General features: G+C 50.9%; 3 protein-coding genes across 9 annotated transcripts in view; all 3 read left to right on the top strand.

The window, feature by feature from the left end:
- Positions 1-298: 298 nt before the first annotated feature.
- PPIH (peptidylprolyl isomerase H) lies at positions 299-6,177 on the top strand. Of its 2 annotated transcripts, none has more exons than XM_070956017.1 (10): positions 299-375; positions 452-516; positions 1,292-1,315; positions 1,926-1,970; positions 2,758-2,800; positions 3,448-3,540; positions 4,048-4,135; positions 4,527-4,567; positions 5,293-5,361; positions 6,079-6,177. In XM_070956017.1, the coding sequence occupies exons 1-9, from the start codon at positions 310-312 to the stop codon at positions 5,359-5,361; spliced, it is 534 nt and encodes a 177-aa protein (XP_070812118.1). In that variant the 5' UTR covers positions 299-309; the 3' UTR covers positions 6,079-6,177. The 2 variants fall into 2 exon arrangements, with proteins under 2 accessions (XP_070812118.1, XP_070812120.1); XM_070956019.1 differs by having other exon boundaries at positions 6,053-6,177.
- A 1,293-nt stretch (positions 6,178-7,470) lies between these two features.
- On the top strand, positions 7,471-14,224 carry YBX1 (Y-box binding protein 1). Of its 2 annotated transcripts, none has more exons than XM_070956056.1 (8): positions 7,471-7,800; positions 9,835-9,898; positions 11,187-11,220; positions 12,037-12,126; positions 12,208-12,510; positions 12,836-12,918; positions 13,019-13,284; positions 13,833-14,224. In XM_070956056.1, exons 1-7 carry the CDS (start codon positions 7,566-7,568, stop codon positions 13,251-13,253), a joined length of 1,044 nt encoding a protein of 347 aa, XP_070812157.1. In that variant the 5' UTR covers positions 7,471-7,565; the 3' UTR covers positions 13,254-13,284; positions 13,833-14,224. The 2 variants fall into 2 exon arrangements, with proteins under 2 accessions (XP_070812157.1, XP_070812156.1); XM_070956055.1 differs by having other exon boundaries at positions 13,001-13,284.
- A 79-nt stretch (positions 14,225-14,303) lies between these two features.
- Positions 14,304-17,717, top strand: part of OTUD3 (OTU deubiquitinase 3) — a 28,331-nt gene continuing 24,917 nt past the window's right edge. The window contains exon 1 of one of the 5 annotated variants that reach the window (XM_070956051.1): positions 14,304-15,188. Coding sequence is in view for 4 of the 5 variants with exons in the window: in XM_070956050.1 (XP_070812151.1) it covers positions 17,699-17,700 (2 nt within the window). In the remaining variant the exon portion in view is untranslated. Of the gene's footprint in view, positions 17,701-17,717 lie in introns of all 5 variants that reach the window. The other 4 variants (XM_070956050.1, XM_070956054.1, XM_070956053.1 and 1 more) reach the window with 4 other exon arrangements.

Here is a 17,717-nt window from a genome sequence, read left to right as displayed (position 1 = left end):
AAGGAAAGAAAAGGGAGGAAGAAGAAAACGTCCAGAGACCGTATCTGTTCTTGAGTGAGGCTTAAAACCTAAGCCTTATTGGGGAAATCGTGGCCGTCGACGCCTTTTTTTTTCTCTCGCTCTCTCAATATTTGGAAATAACATTTTTGCACGAGGAAGCCGCCCGCACCATGTCCGTGAGACCCAGCCGAACCAGCAGGCGAATTAACTTCAGGCTGTAAATCGACACTCGCTGGAGGAGCTGCGCATGCGCCCCAGCGAAGCGGCCCTTCGGCGCGCCTTTCCGCTTCCGGGTCAGAGGGGGTCGCCATGGCGGTGCTGGCTTCTAACCCCAACAACCCCGTGGTCTTCTTCGATGTCACCATCGGCGGGCAGGTAGGCCTCGGGCGAAGGCAGCGGGGCCGGGAGGGAGAGCCAGACTTCGGCTCCTGACGCCTCTGTCCCTCCGCAGGAGGTGGGCCGCATGAAGGTGGAGCTCTTCGGCGATGTGGTGCCCAAGACGGCCGAGAACTTCAGGTGAGGGAGCCGGCGGGAAGGCGGGTGCCATAGAGAAGGGAGGCCAGAGCGGCAGCATGCCACAGAGCGGCCCGCCCTAGAGCGCCACTCCTTTAACAGCTGGCTGGGGATGATGGGCGCAGGGAGATAAAGAGAAAGTTCTCTGTGGAAAGGGATTCCCAAGCCTTTTCCTGGTGGTAGAGGGAGCAGCCCACCCCACACCCTGCTCTGAGCTCAGAGGCGTCCCTTTCCTGCGGAACTCCCCACCACTTGGTTGCCCATTGTCTTGATGACATATATAACTAGTCCTCGATTTACAACTGTTCGTTTAATGACCGATACTGAAAAAAAAAGACGTGACTGTCTTTCACCCTTACAACTGTTGCACATCTCCCTGATCACGTGATCACAATTCAGATGCTTGGCCACTGATTCATATTTATGACGGTCGCAACATCCTGGGGCCACTTGATTGCCTCTTGCAACCTCCTGACAAGCAAAGTCAATGGGAGAAGCCGGATTCGCTTAATGACCGTACGATTCATTTAACAACTGCGACAAGGAAGGTCATAAAGTGGAGGGCAAAACTCACTCACCAACATACAATTTTGGGCTCAGTTGTGAGCGTAAAATTGAGGACTCCCTGTATGGAAAGCCCTATTCAGAGCTGCCTATCCTCTCTTTCCCAATGACCCAGGGAGTTCCTTTGCTGAATTTAACTCTCTCCCTCTGGATAAGCAGCCTCTCTGTGTCCCAGTTTAACCTGCAGCCTTTTCTTTTTCCTTTTTCTTTCCAGGCAATTTTGCACGGGGGAATTCAGGTAGGTCGATTCTTTTGATCTTTCAATTAAAAAAACTGACTGATTTAATCGAGCTGGAAGACTGTCAGCACAGGATGAGAAGAAGAACAATACCTAACTTTGTATTTTATACTTTGTTTATTTATTTAGCCAAGTTGGTTTCGACACACAAGGAATTTGTCTCAGGCACAGAAGCACTCAGTGTACTTGCAAAACAACAGAATATAATTATAATAACAACACGAAAGTATACAGCCAATAAAAGGTGGAAGTAAAAAAATAAAGGGATCACTAAAAATAATAATAGGCTTGTGAAGAGCTAGAATTGCTGCCCTTCTCTGTCCTTTTGTCCTTGGACCACACTTTCACCTGAGGAAATTAGCCAATTTTAAAGAGCTCAAAGTGATGACTTGACACTGTGATTTCAGAAGAAAACAGTGAGAAATGACAGGTGGTGAGTTGGGGTGTTGTCTCTTTGGGCCCAGAGTAATCTTGGTCACTGGCTATTTATTTATTTATTATTTATTTATAATTAATTAATTAATTAATTAATTAATTAATTAATTATAAAATTTATATGCCAATTGTGGCATCTCCCAATTTCTGACTGTTTGTTTTTTTTCTCCTGCAGGAAAGATGGTGTTCCCATCGGTTACAAAGGCAGCACTTTTCACAGGTACGTTGGCCTTTGTGCTCTGGATGGCTAGTTTTTTTCACACACACCCTTCCCCCAGGCCCCCACATCTGGGGCTGAAGGAGTCCAGCATTTAGAGAGGGTGCTTCAAATGAGTTTGAATTACTTTCTAAACCCGTCAGCCACCCCAATTGTGGGTGGCCTTTAAGCTAAACTGTGCAGTGTTTAAAACCGAGCCCCTTGAGGCGTTATTCTATAAGCCATCCAGAATTGCATCCACGGCCATATAAGCTTAATATATAAAATAACATAAGTAAGTGTTCAGCGGAGGAGTGTTGTGCTGTCTTCCCCAGGATTGGAACTACGATTCCCAAAATGGCCCAATTGGTTGGGGTTTCTGAGCATTAGGATCTCCATAAAGGAACCTGTTTTAGAGGCGCTAAGAATCAATTCATCCCTGCTGAGTTGTTCATCGTTTTGCTGGTTTTCCTGCTCATTACTGAGCAATGGAGCTGGTCCTTTGAGGGCAACTCTGATTTTCTAATCCTTCTTACAGTGCATTAAAAATGCAAGAAGCCCACCAGTTTACCACTAATGAATGAAACTTGGGAGGGGTCCTCTAAACCCTGGATTTGTTTATCTTGGTGGTTGTAATGCCTCCAAGGTCCCTTCCAACTCGGTTATTCTGTTATCTTGAGGTGCTTCACTGAAGTGGAAAAGAATCCTGTTCCAGGGTTTAACAGCCCATTTGTGAACTTCCCAAGCTGGTATTTTCAGCGTAGCTGTGGGAATCCCTCGACCTCATAATATTTCTCTTTTCCTTTCCAAGGGTTATAAAGGACTTCATGATCCAAGGAGGTGATTTTGTAAACGTAAGTACTTCAAAGCTCTTTCACGGAAGGGAAAGTGGGCATTTGACTTAGAACTGGAGTTTTGCAACTTGAATACAAATTTGCCAAACTCACTTATGCAGATGAGATTGGAAGTTACCCCACCAAAGGAGCTGGATTTGCACACTGGCACCCTCCTTCAGAAACCCCGAGCTAAATTTCTCAGGAAAACTTAAATGTTCAGGCTAAACCAGGAAGTGGTTGTTCTAAACTTCTCCTTTCCTTGATTCTGTTTAACTTCCACATCCCGGAAGTGGAGGCAGTTGCAAACTGAACTCCTTCACTCTGAGGTTTTGCTTCCAAGATCAAAAACTTGCAGGGAGGGAAATGCCTTGGGGTGTGTGTGCTAATTTGTAATGCAGCATATCAAAGGAATAAGGAAGGAGGGATTGCAGAGGTGTAGGTGTCCTTGCAAATCGTACTGGTGCAGTTAGAATGTCATTTTAAAAAAAAGGTCATTAGACCAGGCTCATTCCAGATAAGTGGTTTTATATCTGTTTGCCAAGGGAACTGTTCCATAGTTCATGAGGCCTCCCTTCCCCCTCTCTCTCTTCTTTCCTTCCCTTTCCCTTCCTTTCTTCACCACCCTTCCCTCACTTCCTCCCTCCCTCCGTCTTTTCTCTCAATAGGGAGATGGCACTGGAGTGGCCAGCATCTATCGGGGACCCTTTGCCGACGAGAACTTCAAGCTGAAACACTCGGCGCCAGGCTTGCTCTCCATGGTAAAGAACAGCCTGAAGTTGGCTCTGAGCCTTCCTCCCGAATCCCCTCAGTGACTCACAGCCGGAATACAGATTCGTATTGGGGAATGCTTAGGAGAGCCACTGGGGTGGATGCCACCTGGCTGTGCATCAGGAAAGGCAGGGATCAAGAGCACTCCCCTTCCTCCTGGGCTTCTACCCAGCCCCAAAGTTGAGGGTTCATCTAGATTGGTGCCTGGGAGGAAAGGGTTAACCCCAGCCTCTCCCCCCTCCTCCCCGTGGCTATTTATAGGCCTTGCTCAGTTTTGGCAGACAAACGGGGCCCAAACTCAGGAGGGCTAGCTCGGCTGCAGGAAGACCATCAACCCACCAAGGCCCAGGTCTTGCAAAGTACCCAGGGCAATGTTGAATTGGAGACCCTCCAAATGAAGACACTTTTGAATTCTTTCCCCCACCCTGGGGGAAGAGCCTGGAATGGCCGGGGAAGAGGTCATCCTCCTCACCTGCCCCTTTCCTCTTTCCCTGCAGGCCAACAGTGGTCCCAGCACCAATGGCTGCCAGTTCTTCATCACCTGCTCCAAGTGTGATTGGCTGGATGGGAAACATGTGGTTTTTGGTGAGTCCCTGCTGGCTGAGTGAAGGCCAGGGACCCTGCTGCACCCCACTCCTGTTAGCTTGGGTGTGCCTACCCTGATGATCTTTACCCCCGCCCCAAATTCGCGGCAGATCTGCCCTGGAAAATTCCCATTTTCTGGGCTTCCCAAAATGCTTGTCCCTGGGTCCGTCCGTCCCCCTTGCTGCCTCAGGACCCCCAATAGGTTGAGAGAGCAGCGTGGGGAATTCTGGGAGTCGAAGCCCACAAATCTTAAAAGTTGCCAAGGCTGAAACCCAATCCCCCCCCCCGCTTCCTTCTCATTCTCCCCTTCAAAGGTTAAAGAGCACACCAGCATAGCTCTTCCTTGCCTAAGGAACTCAGAAATGCTTGCTCTTTTCTTCTCACCTGGCAGGTAAAATAATTGACGGGCTTCTAGTCATGAGGAAAATTGAGGTAAGTCGTGCTTGTCTCTGGGCTTGGGATGGAACTCTGCCATCCAAGAATCCACATAAAAATTAGGCGGTTTTGCTTTCCAGAGGAAACACTATTTTAATTTGCTCTTCCAGCCCGAGGCTTCTCAGACTCTCCCATCCTGCCCTTCGGGGTTCAAATCCTGCCCAGGCAGCTCAGAAGAGCAACAGGTGGTGTAAAGCCCCTGGTGATGTCCATGCCCTCAAAAGGTGTAATCTGGCAGCCTTTCTCTCTGCTGGCTGTTTCTGTCCGAGAAAGCGAGAGAACCTGAACGTTAGGGTCCTGAGTGCTCTCTGAGCTTGGTGGTTTCCTTGCAGACGTTTCATGACCCAACTAGGGAACATCATCAATGCTAGAAGGCGGGGGAAGGGGGTTGGGGAGGAGGACCTCGGGGTCCTTGATGCTCTCATTTTCTTGCAGACGTTTCATGACCCAACTAGGGAACATGATCAGTACTAGTAAGGAATGGGATTTGCTGTTTATTTAGCTGGGTCCTGAAACTTCTGCAAGAAAACCACCGAGGTTAGAGAGCACCAAGGATTCCACAGTTCAACCCCGAGCTACAAATATTCTCCTTTATGTGTACCAAATATAAGTTCTGAGCAGGCTGCAAGAGAGCCTCTATACCCAGGTAACGGCTATCTGGGCCAGTATGCTGCTCTTTCTCCTTTCTGGATAGCTGCTCACCCACTTTGTGCTTCCTGCAGAACGTGCCCACCGGGCCGAATAACAAACCGAAACTCCCCGTGGTGATTGCCCAGTGTGGAGAAATGTAGGTAGGTGTTACCATAGTTTCTGCAACTGAAGTAGCCTCTAAAATGCTCCTTGGGAAGGTGGGGGAAGGGGATCCCTGAGCAAGATGGGAGGGTCTACCCTGAGCAAGATGGGAGGGTCTACGCCTGGGATGTCCGATCTTGGCAACTTTAAGACCTGTGGACTTCAACTCCCAGAATTCCCCAGCCAACATGGTTGTTTTCTTGCAGGCGTTTTGTGACCCAACTAGGCAACATCATCAGTGTTAATGGCTGGCTGGGGAATTCCGGGAACTCAAAGTCCACAGGTCTTAAAACTTGCCAAGGTTGGACCACCCTGGTCTACACATAGCACCTGCGGTGCAGGTCAAAACTGTAGCCATGTTTCTTGCCCCTGGCGTGGAGGATTGGAAGTTTATGCGGCCTCTCAGCTGCAGGGAGCTGCTGAAAGAGGATTCGAACACAGAACCACGCTTACGGAGCAAAGCATGCAATTTTCCTTATGGTCTAGCTTGGCACAAAGTTCTTGCTCTCTAGAAGGCAGGAGACCGTGACGGAAGCTGCTCTGTGTCTGGGACCTTCCTTCTCCACACCGAGTGGGTCACCACTTAGAGGAGGCAGCCAATGCCAGCCCTGCCCCAGATTCTGCATCAGCTTCAAATCTGGAGAAAATTTAGTACTGGGGACTAATTGTTCGCCTCTTTCCTGATTTCAGGTTGGGTTTTTTTTTTCTTCATCCAGGGATGCCAAGCAGTTCCTGACCACTCATCCTTCATCCCACATTCCATGTGTGTCTGTCGTCCCCCCCCCCCTTTTGTAAATAAAGAGATTTTCTTAAAATGTTTGTCCATCATCATGCCTCAAGGAAGGGCCACACAGGTCTGAGGTCCTGGAAACGGAGGGTGCATTTTACAGGAAGGCGGGGATGCGGGTAGCCGTTATGCCTTTTTTCCCTCACCGCTGCCTTCCCTCTTTCTCCTCCTGAGCCTTCCAGATCTCCCTGCTGGGTTCAGCCCTGGTTTTCGGCTCCCAGGAACCAAGTAACGGTAAGCCACAGGCGGCATCTCTGACTAAAGGCTGCTGCAGGGCAGAAAGATTGCAACTGAGTCAGCCTGGATGCCAAGCTCCTAAAATAGGGCTTATCCATGTGTCCCCCACCTCCCACGGAGGGCCAGTCCATCATCATCTTCCAGCAGGCAGACCTTGGAGATTGACAGATGCCTATTAGGGGTTCCAGGAAGAGGCGTGGGGGGGGGAAATAAAACTTTGTACACACACCCCACGCCGTTGTGCATTTCAAAGCTGCTGGTCCAAGCAAATGGGAGCGCAGGCCGTTTGCCCAGGAGCCTTTTGGCCAAGGGCGCCGGTGGGCGATCGCTGAGGGTGGCAGGCAGGTGCCCGGCTTCCCGAGGATCGACGTGGAAGGAGAGCGGCCGAGGGCTGCCCAAATGACCTTGAGGCGGCCCGCTTTCGAAGGACCGAAGTTGCTCCAGCCAGGCTTGAGCCGGGCAGAGCGGGCGATGGGAGAGGAGGGGGCCGATCCCGGCCAGCGTGGCGAACGGTAGCGCCGGCTGGGGGTCGCAACGGTTGCGGTCCCTCGGGGGCCCGGCTTGCAGTATGGCTGCCCCGCTCACTGGAGGCTGCAGCGGGGTGCTCCGGGGGGGGGGGGAATCCCGGGGCCGCCCCGCGCGGCTCCCCGACCACGTGCGCCTCGGACGGGCCAGCCCGGGAAGGGAACTTCCTGGCCCCGCTACTCTCAGGGGGGCGGGGCGCCCGGGCGCCGGGCCAATCAGGAGCCCCGCGAGGGCGCAAGCCCGCATGGAGGGACACGCCCTTTCTGCGGGGGGAGGGACACGTCGAAGGAGCCAACCAATAGGAGGGCGTGGATTCTGACGGGCGGCAGACCCGAGCCAACGAGGCGCCAGTAATCACCTCGGGCCGCCGTTGCGGCTCAATTAGGCCGCGCGGCGCCTGACGGGCAGCGCGTGGTGGCCAATGAGCGCCGGGCGGGGGGCGGCGCTTGAGGGGTGGCTAGTGAGTGCGCGCCGCCATTGTGGCCAGTTCGATCGGTATCGGGAGCGGAGAGCGGAGCCCAGCGAGCCCGGAGCAAGGGAGCAGCCCCCCCCGCCCACGGCCGGCCCCCGAGTCACCATCAACACCGCGCGGGAGGCGGCGCTGCTGCTGCGAAAGCCAGTCACCACCACCGTCCACCGACAGCCAGCGACGCCATGAGCAGCGAGGCCGAGACCCAGGCGCCCCCCTCCGCCGCCACTCTGGCGGCCCCGGCGGCTGCCCCGCCCGCGGCGGCCCCGTTGGCGTCGCCCACGAGCCCCTCCCCGGCCGTCGCGGATGCCAAGCCCAGCAACGGCGGCAACAGCAGCGGCGGAGGCGGCGGCGGCAACGGAACCAACGGCGGCCTGGGCTTGGCGGCGCCCCCCGCCGGCGGGGACAAGAAGGTCATCGGTGAGGAAAAAATAGGGGGGGGGAGAGAAAGCGGCGTGCGCGTGCGCGTGAGGGGAGGGTGGGCGGGCCCTCGGGCGGCGCGTGCCGTCCTCCCTCAGTTTTCCCCTCTCCCTCCTTTCCCCTCGCGCACGTCCCGCCGTCCCGCCCGCTGATTGGCCGCTCTCGCCATCCCTCGCTTCCCCGATTGGCTCGCCCACTTCTCCCTTCCATTCCCATTCCTCACTCCCCCACCCAACCCGCTTTAGGCGCGCGCCGCGGCCGTTTTGAGGCGGTTCGCGCTCCTCAGCGCGCTTGCGCCTAGTGTGGCGGGAGGGGCGTGAGGGGAAAAAGCGCGTGGGAGGGGGCGGGGCCGAGGCTGCCCAAGATGTCCGCCGCGCGCGGAACCTTTTTTTTTTTTTTTTGCGCGTGCGCGGCCCTTGGCCCGGCTCAAACGTGGTCAGTTCGGGGTTCGGGTCGTCAGGCGGGAGTGGCGGGCGGGGGGCGAGCGCAGAAGCCCCTCCCGGCCGTGCCGCCTGCTCCCCACGGCCAGAGGCGCCGGTTCCCACCTCCTTCCTTTGTCTGCTTACTGACATGCGCGCTGGGGGCCTGCCTGGGGAAAGGGGGGGGCTTTGCAATGGCCCCCCTTGGCTGGTCTGCTGGGGAAGGGGCATTGGGTGGGCTGTTGCTGCTGCTGCTGCTGCTGCTGCTGGCAAAGGAAGGCGTCAGCTGTTGGCTGTGCGGAGCAGATGGCTGCCAGGGAGGGGGAGATGGGGAGGCTTCCCTTGCTTGCCTTGGCAGAGCCTGCCTGCAGGAGCTGAGCCCCCGTTTGGCCCCCAGGAATCCTTCCCTCCCCGCTCAGGCTGGGGTTTTGGGCCGAGCAAAGGTGCTAGGGTGCCCCCCTGTAGCATAAGAAGGCTTTAAAATTCAACATATAGTTAATATCCCCTTAATATTTACCATTTACAATACAGGGAGTCCTTGACTTACAACACTTCACTTAGTGACCGTTTCAAGTTACAGTGGCACTGAAAAAAGTGACTTAGAACTGGTTTTCACATGACCGTTGCAGCATCCCCATGGTCACCTCAAAACACTCTGGGCAGCTGGTTCGTATTTATGATGGTTGCTGTGTTCCAAAGTCACATGATCTCCTTTCGCAACCTTTTGACAAGCAAAATCAATGGGGGAGCCAGATTCACTTTAACAAGCCTGTTACTAACTTACCAACTGCAGTGATTCACTTAACAATTGTGGGAAGAAAGGTCGTAAAATGAGGCAAAACTCTGTTAAACGTCCTACACAACAGAAATTTTGGGTTTGATTGTGGTCGCAAGTCGAGGACTACCTGTACATACAAGCAACAAAGTAATGTAAGATGCCAATAGGAGAAGGTAGTAGGAAAGATGAGGATACAGCTAATGTACCAGTAATTATATATATATATATATATAATTATCACTTGATAGAGTACTGTCAGTGGTGCTGTTTCTTTCTCTGCGGTTTTGGCCAGGAACAAAATCCCAGCACCTTGGAGGGGCTAAATGCCTCTGGAGCTTCTCAATCATCCAGGTCCTGGTTGTCCAAAAAGTGCTTCCCCCACCCCCAAAAAAGGCAGCTGGACTTTCTTGGTGCTTTCTTTGAGAATGTTCTGAACTGAAGAAGCTTCTTGGATGAGAAGTGAAACGTTTTGAAAGAAAGCATCAAGAAAGTCCAGCTGCCTTCGGGGGTGTGGGGGAGAGCACCTTTGGGACACTGGAGGTGCTGGTTCATTATGACCTGTGTTGGAAACCTTTCAGGCTTCCTGTGATTTTTCTCTACAGTTCTAGCAGCAGCTTCTCCTTGTAAGTCAGGAGAGTTCTTTGTCTGGGGCTTTGGGATGAAATTCCTCTGGCTGCCAGTATGAAAACAAGCCTTTGAATCTGAGATAGGGAAATCTCTGCTAGATAAATGCCTATTATACAGTGGGGCTTTTAGGTGGGAAATCCAAATCAAGAGGGACGGAGGTCTTGAGCTGGGCTCGTTCTTAACCTGTCTTGCACCTTTTCTCTTTTGCAGCAACGAAGGTTTTGGGGACAGTGAAATGGTTCAACGTAAGGAATGGCTATGGCTTCATCAACAGGTGAGGTGACCAGGGCTGTGTGTGTCTTGTTACAACTGCTTGGGAGTGAAGTCAGAGTTACTACTTTCAGTTTGTAGCTATCGTCTATTGATTTAGACACGCGCATGATGTCCCACCAGGTGTGTTGGACTGTTAGTTCCCACCCTCCCTGACCAGATGACCTGTCGGGCACCTGGGTGGCAGCTGGTCCAGTCTAGAAGCTGACAATAAGTATGCATCCCCATTCTTAGGGTTACAAATGGTGAGCCTTTCTTGCATGGAAGGGAGCAGATGGCCCTTCCAATAAGCAGAGAGAGGCTTGCAATAATTGTCCACACAAAAGGTGGTTCCAGTTACTTGATTCAAATTTCTCTTGAAATCCCTATTGTGCCCACTCTGACGACTGCATTCAAGTTCTGCATCCAGTTATTCATGCATTCTTTGGATTCTGAGTCATACTTTACCAGCACACTACAAATAATGCCCAATAAATGTTCTGGAATGTAACATTTTAACATTCAGTTAAGTTCTGGGTGTTTCCCTTATTTTTATAGTCCTCTCAAAACTACACTACGTATTTTAAGGTGCTGAGAAGGTCCTTCACCTTTGCACGGCTGGACCGCCCTTCCCTGTGGAAATCATTCTCCCTGGGCAGGAGGTTTAAATTGTGTGTCCCAACTGTGGCACTTCCCACGTGAAGGTGCACCACCTGGCAAAATGTTTCGCTGGAAAGGTTGATGTTTCCTACCTGATTGCAGCTGTTGACCTTGCTCTTGTGCCAAGCAGTATGATTCATCTGGGCTGGGCTCGTGAAGACTTTGGGTCCTTTCAGGCAGAGGAATCCCCACTGCTTTTATTCTGTCCTATGTAAACATCAGCCTGAAAGGAGAAATTGTATTTAGAAAGTAATCCACACACATGCACGCCCCAGCTCAAACGCACATCTCTTTTCTTATTGTATGGCCTTTGCATTCCTGAGAGTTGCTTTGCATCAAAAATCCATGAAACTGCCTCTGCAGAAGAGAGCTGTCACATAGTCAACAATACGCCTGGCCTACCTTTCCAGCCTTGGCCCTTGGTTAATTGCAGGAGTTTGCAAACAAGAAATCTGAAACGTCAAGTTAATCACCGCCTCCTGTATTTTTAGCTCAAGAAAGCGGAGGGCGTAGACTGGGGACGATCTCACTCTCTCCTTGGCAGGGCCCAGCCTTGGATTGGCCTCCATCCAAGTGTTGTACCACTCCTTGCCAGAGAATGCCGGTCCTTTTGTGTCAAATGTTTTCTGAAATGGATACTCCTTGTTTTGCAGGAATGACACCAAGGAAGATGTGTTTGTCCACCAGGTGAGATTTGTTTGTTTATGCAGCCGGATTTGCTAGCTTTTGAGGAAATGGTAGCATTTTCTGCCTTGCTCTGAAACAGAGAGAAGTGGGTTGGAGGGAGAAAGTCTGCTGGCTCAGAACAAAAAGAACTTTTTGAGTTTTTTCAAGTTTTTTCTTTTAATGGGAGATTTCAGTTAATGCATGATTAAACTATAATTCTGAGAGCCTACGCATGTCCACAGAAGTGCAGATTTCTTTCTAGTTACTTATTTCTTAAACCTTCCTTTAGTATTATTTGTCTGCCACGGGCTCTGCTAAGTGAACGTTGCATCGTGTGAGCTTGTTGGTCCTTGTCCTGGCCTTCCCACCTTCCATGTGCTTTTGTCCCTGGGAACAGACTTTTGTCTGCTTTGCTTGAGGCATCAGTTAGGAACAAATTAACGGCATTGTGGTGTGTATGACAGAAAAAACCTACAGGTTTAGGAGAGGAAACAGAAGAATAGTGCCAGTTTCTCTGTCCTTAAAAGCCTAGTAGTCAGATTCCTGGTCTTGTCTGCCCCAGCCACGAGAGAGGCCTTGACTTTGGAGAAGCACACAACCATTTGACAGAAATGGTCTTAAGGTCCCCTACTTGAACGCGGGGCTGGACAAGAAGGCCTCCAAGGTCCCTTCCAACTCTGTATCTTCTGTATCCCACAATTGCTTCTCATATATTTCTTGCTGACCTTTCGGTCGCATTGCTCTCCACTCCACCTTCTTCTCAAACATAGACTTTCACCAGAACATTTCCAATCCGTTTCCGTCTTATCTCTAACACCTTCCCCCTTTCCTCCTCAGACTGCTATCAAGAAGAATAACCCCAGGAAATACCTTCGCAGTGTAGGAGATGGAGAAACTGTGGAGTTTGATGTGGTTGAAGGCGAAAAGGTGGGTGAGGAGCCTTTGGGGCAGCCCCAAAGGGAGGGGGCTGATGCTTACTGACCACAATGGGGGAACTTTCCTTTTTAGGGAGCAGAGGCAGCCAATGTTACAGGTCCTGGCGGTGTTCCCGTGCAAGGCAGCAAATACGCAGCAGACCGTAACCAGTACAGACGATACCCTCGGCGCAGAGGCCCTCCGCGCAACTACCCACAAAATTACCAAAACAGCGAGAGTGGGGAAAAGAATGAGGGGTCAGAGAACTTGCCGGAAGGGCAGTCCCAACAGCGCCGCCCCTACCGCAGGAGGCGGTACCCCCCTTACTACATGCGTCGGCCCTACGGCCGGCGGCCACAGTACTCCAATGCCCCTGTGCAAGGAGACCTAGTGGAGGTAACTTACTGATTGCTCTTCTGTTTGCTTGCTTGCTTGTTTCGGGGGGAGGTTGGGGGGCTGCTGAAGGAAAATTGTTCCCGGGTGTGTGGAAATCGGAAGTAGGGTTGCATGACCTTAACCGGTGCTAGTGGTGCATCTGCTGGGAACAGAACGAGCTGGCTCAGAACGAAAGCAACTTTTGAATTTTTTTTTTTTAATTTTTTTTAAATGGGAGGCCTCAGTTAATACATGATGGCCAGACTATAATTCTGAGAGCCTGCATATGTCCGTAGAAGTCGGCTTTCATGGGCCGGCTTCAGCACGTCCCTCCTCCGTCCCGCAGGGCACCGACAACCAGGGTGCAGGGGAACAAGGCAGGCCTGTCAGACAGAACCTCTATCGGGGTTACAGACCGCGCTATCGCAGGTGAGTCCCTGCAGGCCGTGCCGTTGGCCCTGCAGCATCCAGAGTGGGCCCGGCCGTAAAAGCCAAGGTGAAATGTCTCAAGCGTGACCGGGTTTTTCAGGGGTCCTCCTCGCCAGCGACAGCCCCGGGAGGAAGGCAACGAAGAAGACAAGGAGAACCAAGCAGATGAGGTCCAGGGTCAGCAGCCACCTCAGCGTCGGTACCGTCGCAACTTCAACTACCGACGCAGACGCCCAGAGAACCCTAAACCACAAGATGGCAAAGAGACCAAGGCAGCCGAACCATCAGCTGAGAACACGTCCGCTCCCGAGGCCGAGCAGGGCGGGGCTGAGTAAATGCCGGCTTACCATCTCTACCATCATCCGGGTGAGTGGCTGAGAGAGAGGAGAGCCAGAGTCTCAGTTAGCAATGGAAATTTTGGGCTCAATTCTGGGGGCTTGCCTGTATTATGCAAAGTAGGCACTCCAGTTAATGCAGAATAGACATTGTTTGGGCATCAGACACCCCCACATAACTGCGCTTGCTTAGAACAGTCTGCATTATGGATCTCTGTATGTAGCCCATTGTTTCCTTTTGGGGGGAGCCCTTTTCCCCTGCGAGTCCTGCGATCGATTTTCTGCTGCGGTGAACTCGGAAGTGGCTCTTTGGCCCAGTACTCAAAGAAGAGGCTTCAGGCCTCACCTGAAGAGAGAAAAAACAAAAGGAACAAAGGAACAAAATAGGACTGCACAATTGCCTGTTTTGTCTGCCTGCTTTTAGGATGTGATCTGAACCTGCCAACTCTGGGTTCAATTGCTTTCGATGGATAAGGGATGGTGGGAACCTTGAGCCGGGACCCACCGTGGATTTTGGCAGGGTGCGTGGGAGGTGGGGGGACAAGGTCCTATTACTTGTGGCTTTCTTTCTATTTCCAGTTTAGTCATCAAAGAAGAGAGAGAGTCTGAAATAAAGCAGAATCTGAAATTCCAGCAATAAGAAATATGAACGGAAGAATTGGAACGGAAGACCTTAAGTGCTTGCTTTTTGCTGTTGACCAGATAACTCCTCGAACTCTCTGCATTATCTATGCAGCACGGGATTTCTATTATTTTTACCTATAAAGCTGTCTCCTCCTTTTGGGAGCGACAAACATGTTTTTTAAAAGGCCTGTTTTTTCTCAATACACCTTTAAAGGTTTTTAAATTGTTTCATATATCTGGTCAAGTTGGGATTTTTAAGAACCTCATTTTTAATTTGTATGAATACACCTGATTTTTTCACGTCAAACTGCAAGCATCTCTTAAATAAAGGTCTTAAGAATTGCTCAGTGTGGTCTGGCTGTGATTCTGATTCCATGCTGGCCAGTCCGGCCCAGCCTGGGGCAGTGCTGATGGATGAGATATTGTAAACAGAGAAATTTCTGGATTATTACAGGAAAACCCTGGGAAATCCCTGGACTGAACTTCTTTGTACAACAGGCAACTGACTTTTGGGGTGAGGAGATGACCCTCCCAGTGAGAAGCTGCTCAAGGGGACTTGAAAGTCAGGCCAGTGTCCCCAGGAAAGAGCAAACGGCAGAGGGATTTTGCAGAAGTCTTTGGTCAACCCTTCTCGACTACCAGCAGGTCCCGTGCTTCTAGGTGTTCTTCTCAAATTTAGGCATGTTCCGTTGTGTTTCGCCATTCAATATATTTTAGGGCTCGAACTGGGGATTTTGAGTATTTGGCCGCTCAGAATGGCAGAAAACAGTATTTGCATTTTCAGCCATTGGTCAGGAACAGCGTGTGTGTTCAGATGGCACATCCTCCTCTTAACAAACAACTAGATTTGTAACACTTGCACTCAGCTTGTAAGCAAGTTTTGTTGAATTCCACCTGGAGTTTAATACTCTCGGCTAGGAACGTTGTGCTTCCCGCAGGTGGCTTTAGGGTGGCAGTTGAGGGCTTAGAAGTAAGAATTCTCCAGTTCATCAGAGCAAGCTGCCGTCTTTAGATAAATTCAGAGGCTTTAGATGTGAAGGTTTCATTTGTAGCTGGGATCTGGTGCTTGAGATAAAAGTGTTGACACTCCGATGGAAGCATTTAGACTATCTTCCCAGAGCAGGCTTCCCTGCGTTTGCGGATTATACTTGGAATTTCAGAAAAGCTGAGGACTAGGAAGTTGAGTTGAATGGAAGCGGGAACGTCCTCCCTGTAGAGGAAATGGGCAAATGGTGTGGCCAGAGAAATCGTGTCTACCAAGGCAGACAAAAAGAGTTCGTCTTTCCTTTTCCTAGAAGAAAACAATATTTGGTACGTAACTCCGGCCTCCTTTTCTCCTGAGCAGGTGATGGGAGAGCCTCATTCACTGGGGCCAGGAACTCAAGAGCTGCCCGCTGTGAAATTCAAGAAAATATACTTTTTCTGCTTATAGCAGACCTGGGAGAATCTGAAACACATAAGGTGCTCTCTCCCCCCCTCCCCCGCCCCATTTGATAAGCCCAAATAGCTGGGATGCTCCGATGTTTTCTTTATGGGAAGATCTTGGGGAGAAACCTGCAAAAAAATAATAATAGATGGTCATCCGTGGACAGACAGCCTTGGGGGAGGTTGGTTTTGTGAGTGGGGGTCCCAAGCGGGCGAGAGACTGGATGTTGTGTTGTGTTTTTCATTGCGCAACAAGTTGATGCTCTTCAAGAGGGAGTTTTACCGGGATTTTCAGGATTTCTACACAAAAGCATTGAACCAATAGCCTAGAATCCCCCACGTGGCCATCCTTTGACTGACAGATGTCCATAAATTCATTTTTCATGTAAATAAAAAAAAGGGAAGGAATAATCTGATTTCTTCAAGATGGTCATCTCCAGAAAAAATGGAGACCGAAACCTCAGAAGTCCCAATTTCTCAGCAGGCTGCAGAAGATGGCTTCAAAGTTTTGAAAAGCGGCTTGAATCTGAAAGCTCGTCTCTCAAACCCCTTCGAGATCTTTTACCAAGCTGGTTTCAGTTAAGAAAAGGAATATGACTCAGCCGGAGCCCTGAGTGTATCACGGCCATATTTGGTGGCAATCGTCTCTGAGCAGAGGGCCTCCCTCCTGCATTGCTAGGAGATCAGGTTGACAGGCTTGGGACGATGCCCTGGACCGGCAGGAGGAGGTCTGGGCTGCAGGTCACCGGAGGACAGGTTGGAGCAGCCAAGTAGACTTCACCAACTCAAGTACGAGATGGTTTGTTTGCCACCTGAAAATGGGTGTGTTCCTTTGAGACCTTGGTCAACACACCTTAAGGGCCTTTCCAAAACACAAGAATTCTCAGAAAAACGCTTGAAGTTAAGTGTTGAAGGGAGAACGTTCTGCCTCGGTTGCTTCCACAGAGGGCGCGAAAGACGAGTGTGATCCCATTCACTTGAGAACCCATCCCGCCAGGGGACCCTAAGGTAGATGGATCTACCTGGACCATGAAATTGGTCTAGGGTTTCCTGCATGAGGGGCCTGGGGTTGGGCTAGAAGACCTCCAAGGTCCCTTCCGACTCTTGGTGTTCTGTTACTGTAGCAGTAGGTCAACCTGGACGTATTTTGTTTGCTAAAAAAAAATTAAAATACATTGTCAAGTTCCATTTGGATACAGTGATTAAAGAAATTCTCATCTCTGGCCTGTCTTTCTCTAGTTCCGGGAAAGGTTAGATGAGGTGAAGGGTGCATCCATTCTGAAAAAAAGATTATCTTTAAACCAAACATGGTAACAGCCAACGGGATTGAGCGAAACGGGATAAAAGTGGCATAAACGTGCTTGAGTCAACAAATAGTGATCCCTGAAGAACTGAGCAGGGTCGCCCTTCACCGGCTGCTCAGTTACTGATTAACCCTGCTTTCCACGGGGTAGCCATGGCTGAAAACCAACTCCTGATAACCAGCAAAACACCACAAAGCCTTCTAGAAAGAGCAGCGGCTCCTGCCGTTAGGACAGATCTCTGCCCGGGAAGCCATCTGCCAACCAGCTATTCCTGCAAGGGAGGACTGGAGAGGGCCAGACCCTCGCGAGGAACTTTCGTGGAAATGGAGCAAGCGAGGGCCTTGGAAAAGCATTGGGGTGGGGGGGGGGGAGAGAACCCAGGCTGTGTGAGATGCGAGGGCTACAGCTCAGGTTTGGAGCATTCAACGGATCCAGGACTCCCTCGATAACCACACAGGTTTATTTATTGGCAGAAACTTGCCCTGGAGACCACCAGGCTGATAAAATGCATCCCGAGGAGACAACCCGATGGCTGCAGTGGCTTTAATTCAGCTGCTGTGAAGTGGCCCTTCTCTGGAAAGGGCTAGTAAAAGAAAAAACAAGGCCAATAAATAATAAATAATGGGCAGAGGTCAGGGTGATAAATTAACGGAACATGCCTTCGCTTTCCCCTTGGCCGCTTGAGGTTGAGCGACCTACGAGGCCTGCCAAGACTCCGGGCTGATCCACTTTCAAGACTCTTCGGGTTGTGCAATTGTTTGAAGAGCCTGAAAGTTGAAAGGGGCCTCAGAGGTCTTCTAGTCCAACCCCCAGCCCAAGCAGGAGACCTTGTACCGTTCTGGACAAACGGCTGTCCAATCTCCTCTCGAAGGCCTCCAAGGATGGAGCGCCCACGACTTCTGGAGGCAAACCCATCCCACGGATGGTTAGGAAATTTCCCCTTATTCCTAGGATCATCCACCTCCACTTTGGATTCCTTTATGCATCCGTGGTTTGGATGACAGAGTTGATCCTGTGCGTCTAGTTGTTGTGGTTGCTTTTTGTTCTAAATGATGTATTTTTTATCGTAAGCCACCTACAGACCCCTAATAAATGTGAGATGAGCAGCTGT

The sequence above is a fragment of the Pituophis catenifer genome, unplaced genomic scaffold, assembly GCF_029215685.1.
Source record: "Pituophis catenifer annectens isolate HBS135680 unplaced genomic scaffold, rPitCat1.0.hap2 SCAF_18, whole genome shotgun sequence".
Classification (NCBI taxonomy): Eukaryota; Metazoa; Chordata; class Lepidosauria; order Squamata; family Colubridae; genus Pituophis; species Pituophis catenifer.
Note: the sequence above shows the minus strand (reverse complement) of the source record. Positions and strands in the feature narration are given on the sequence as shown.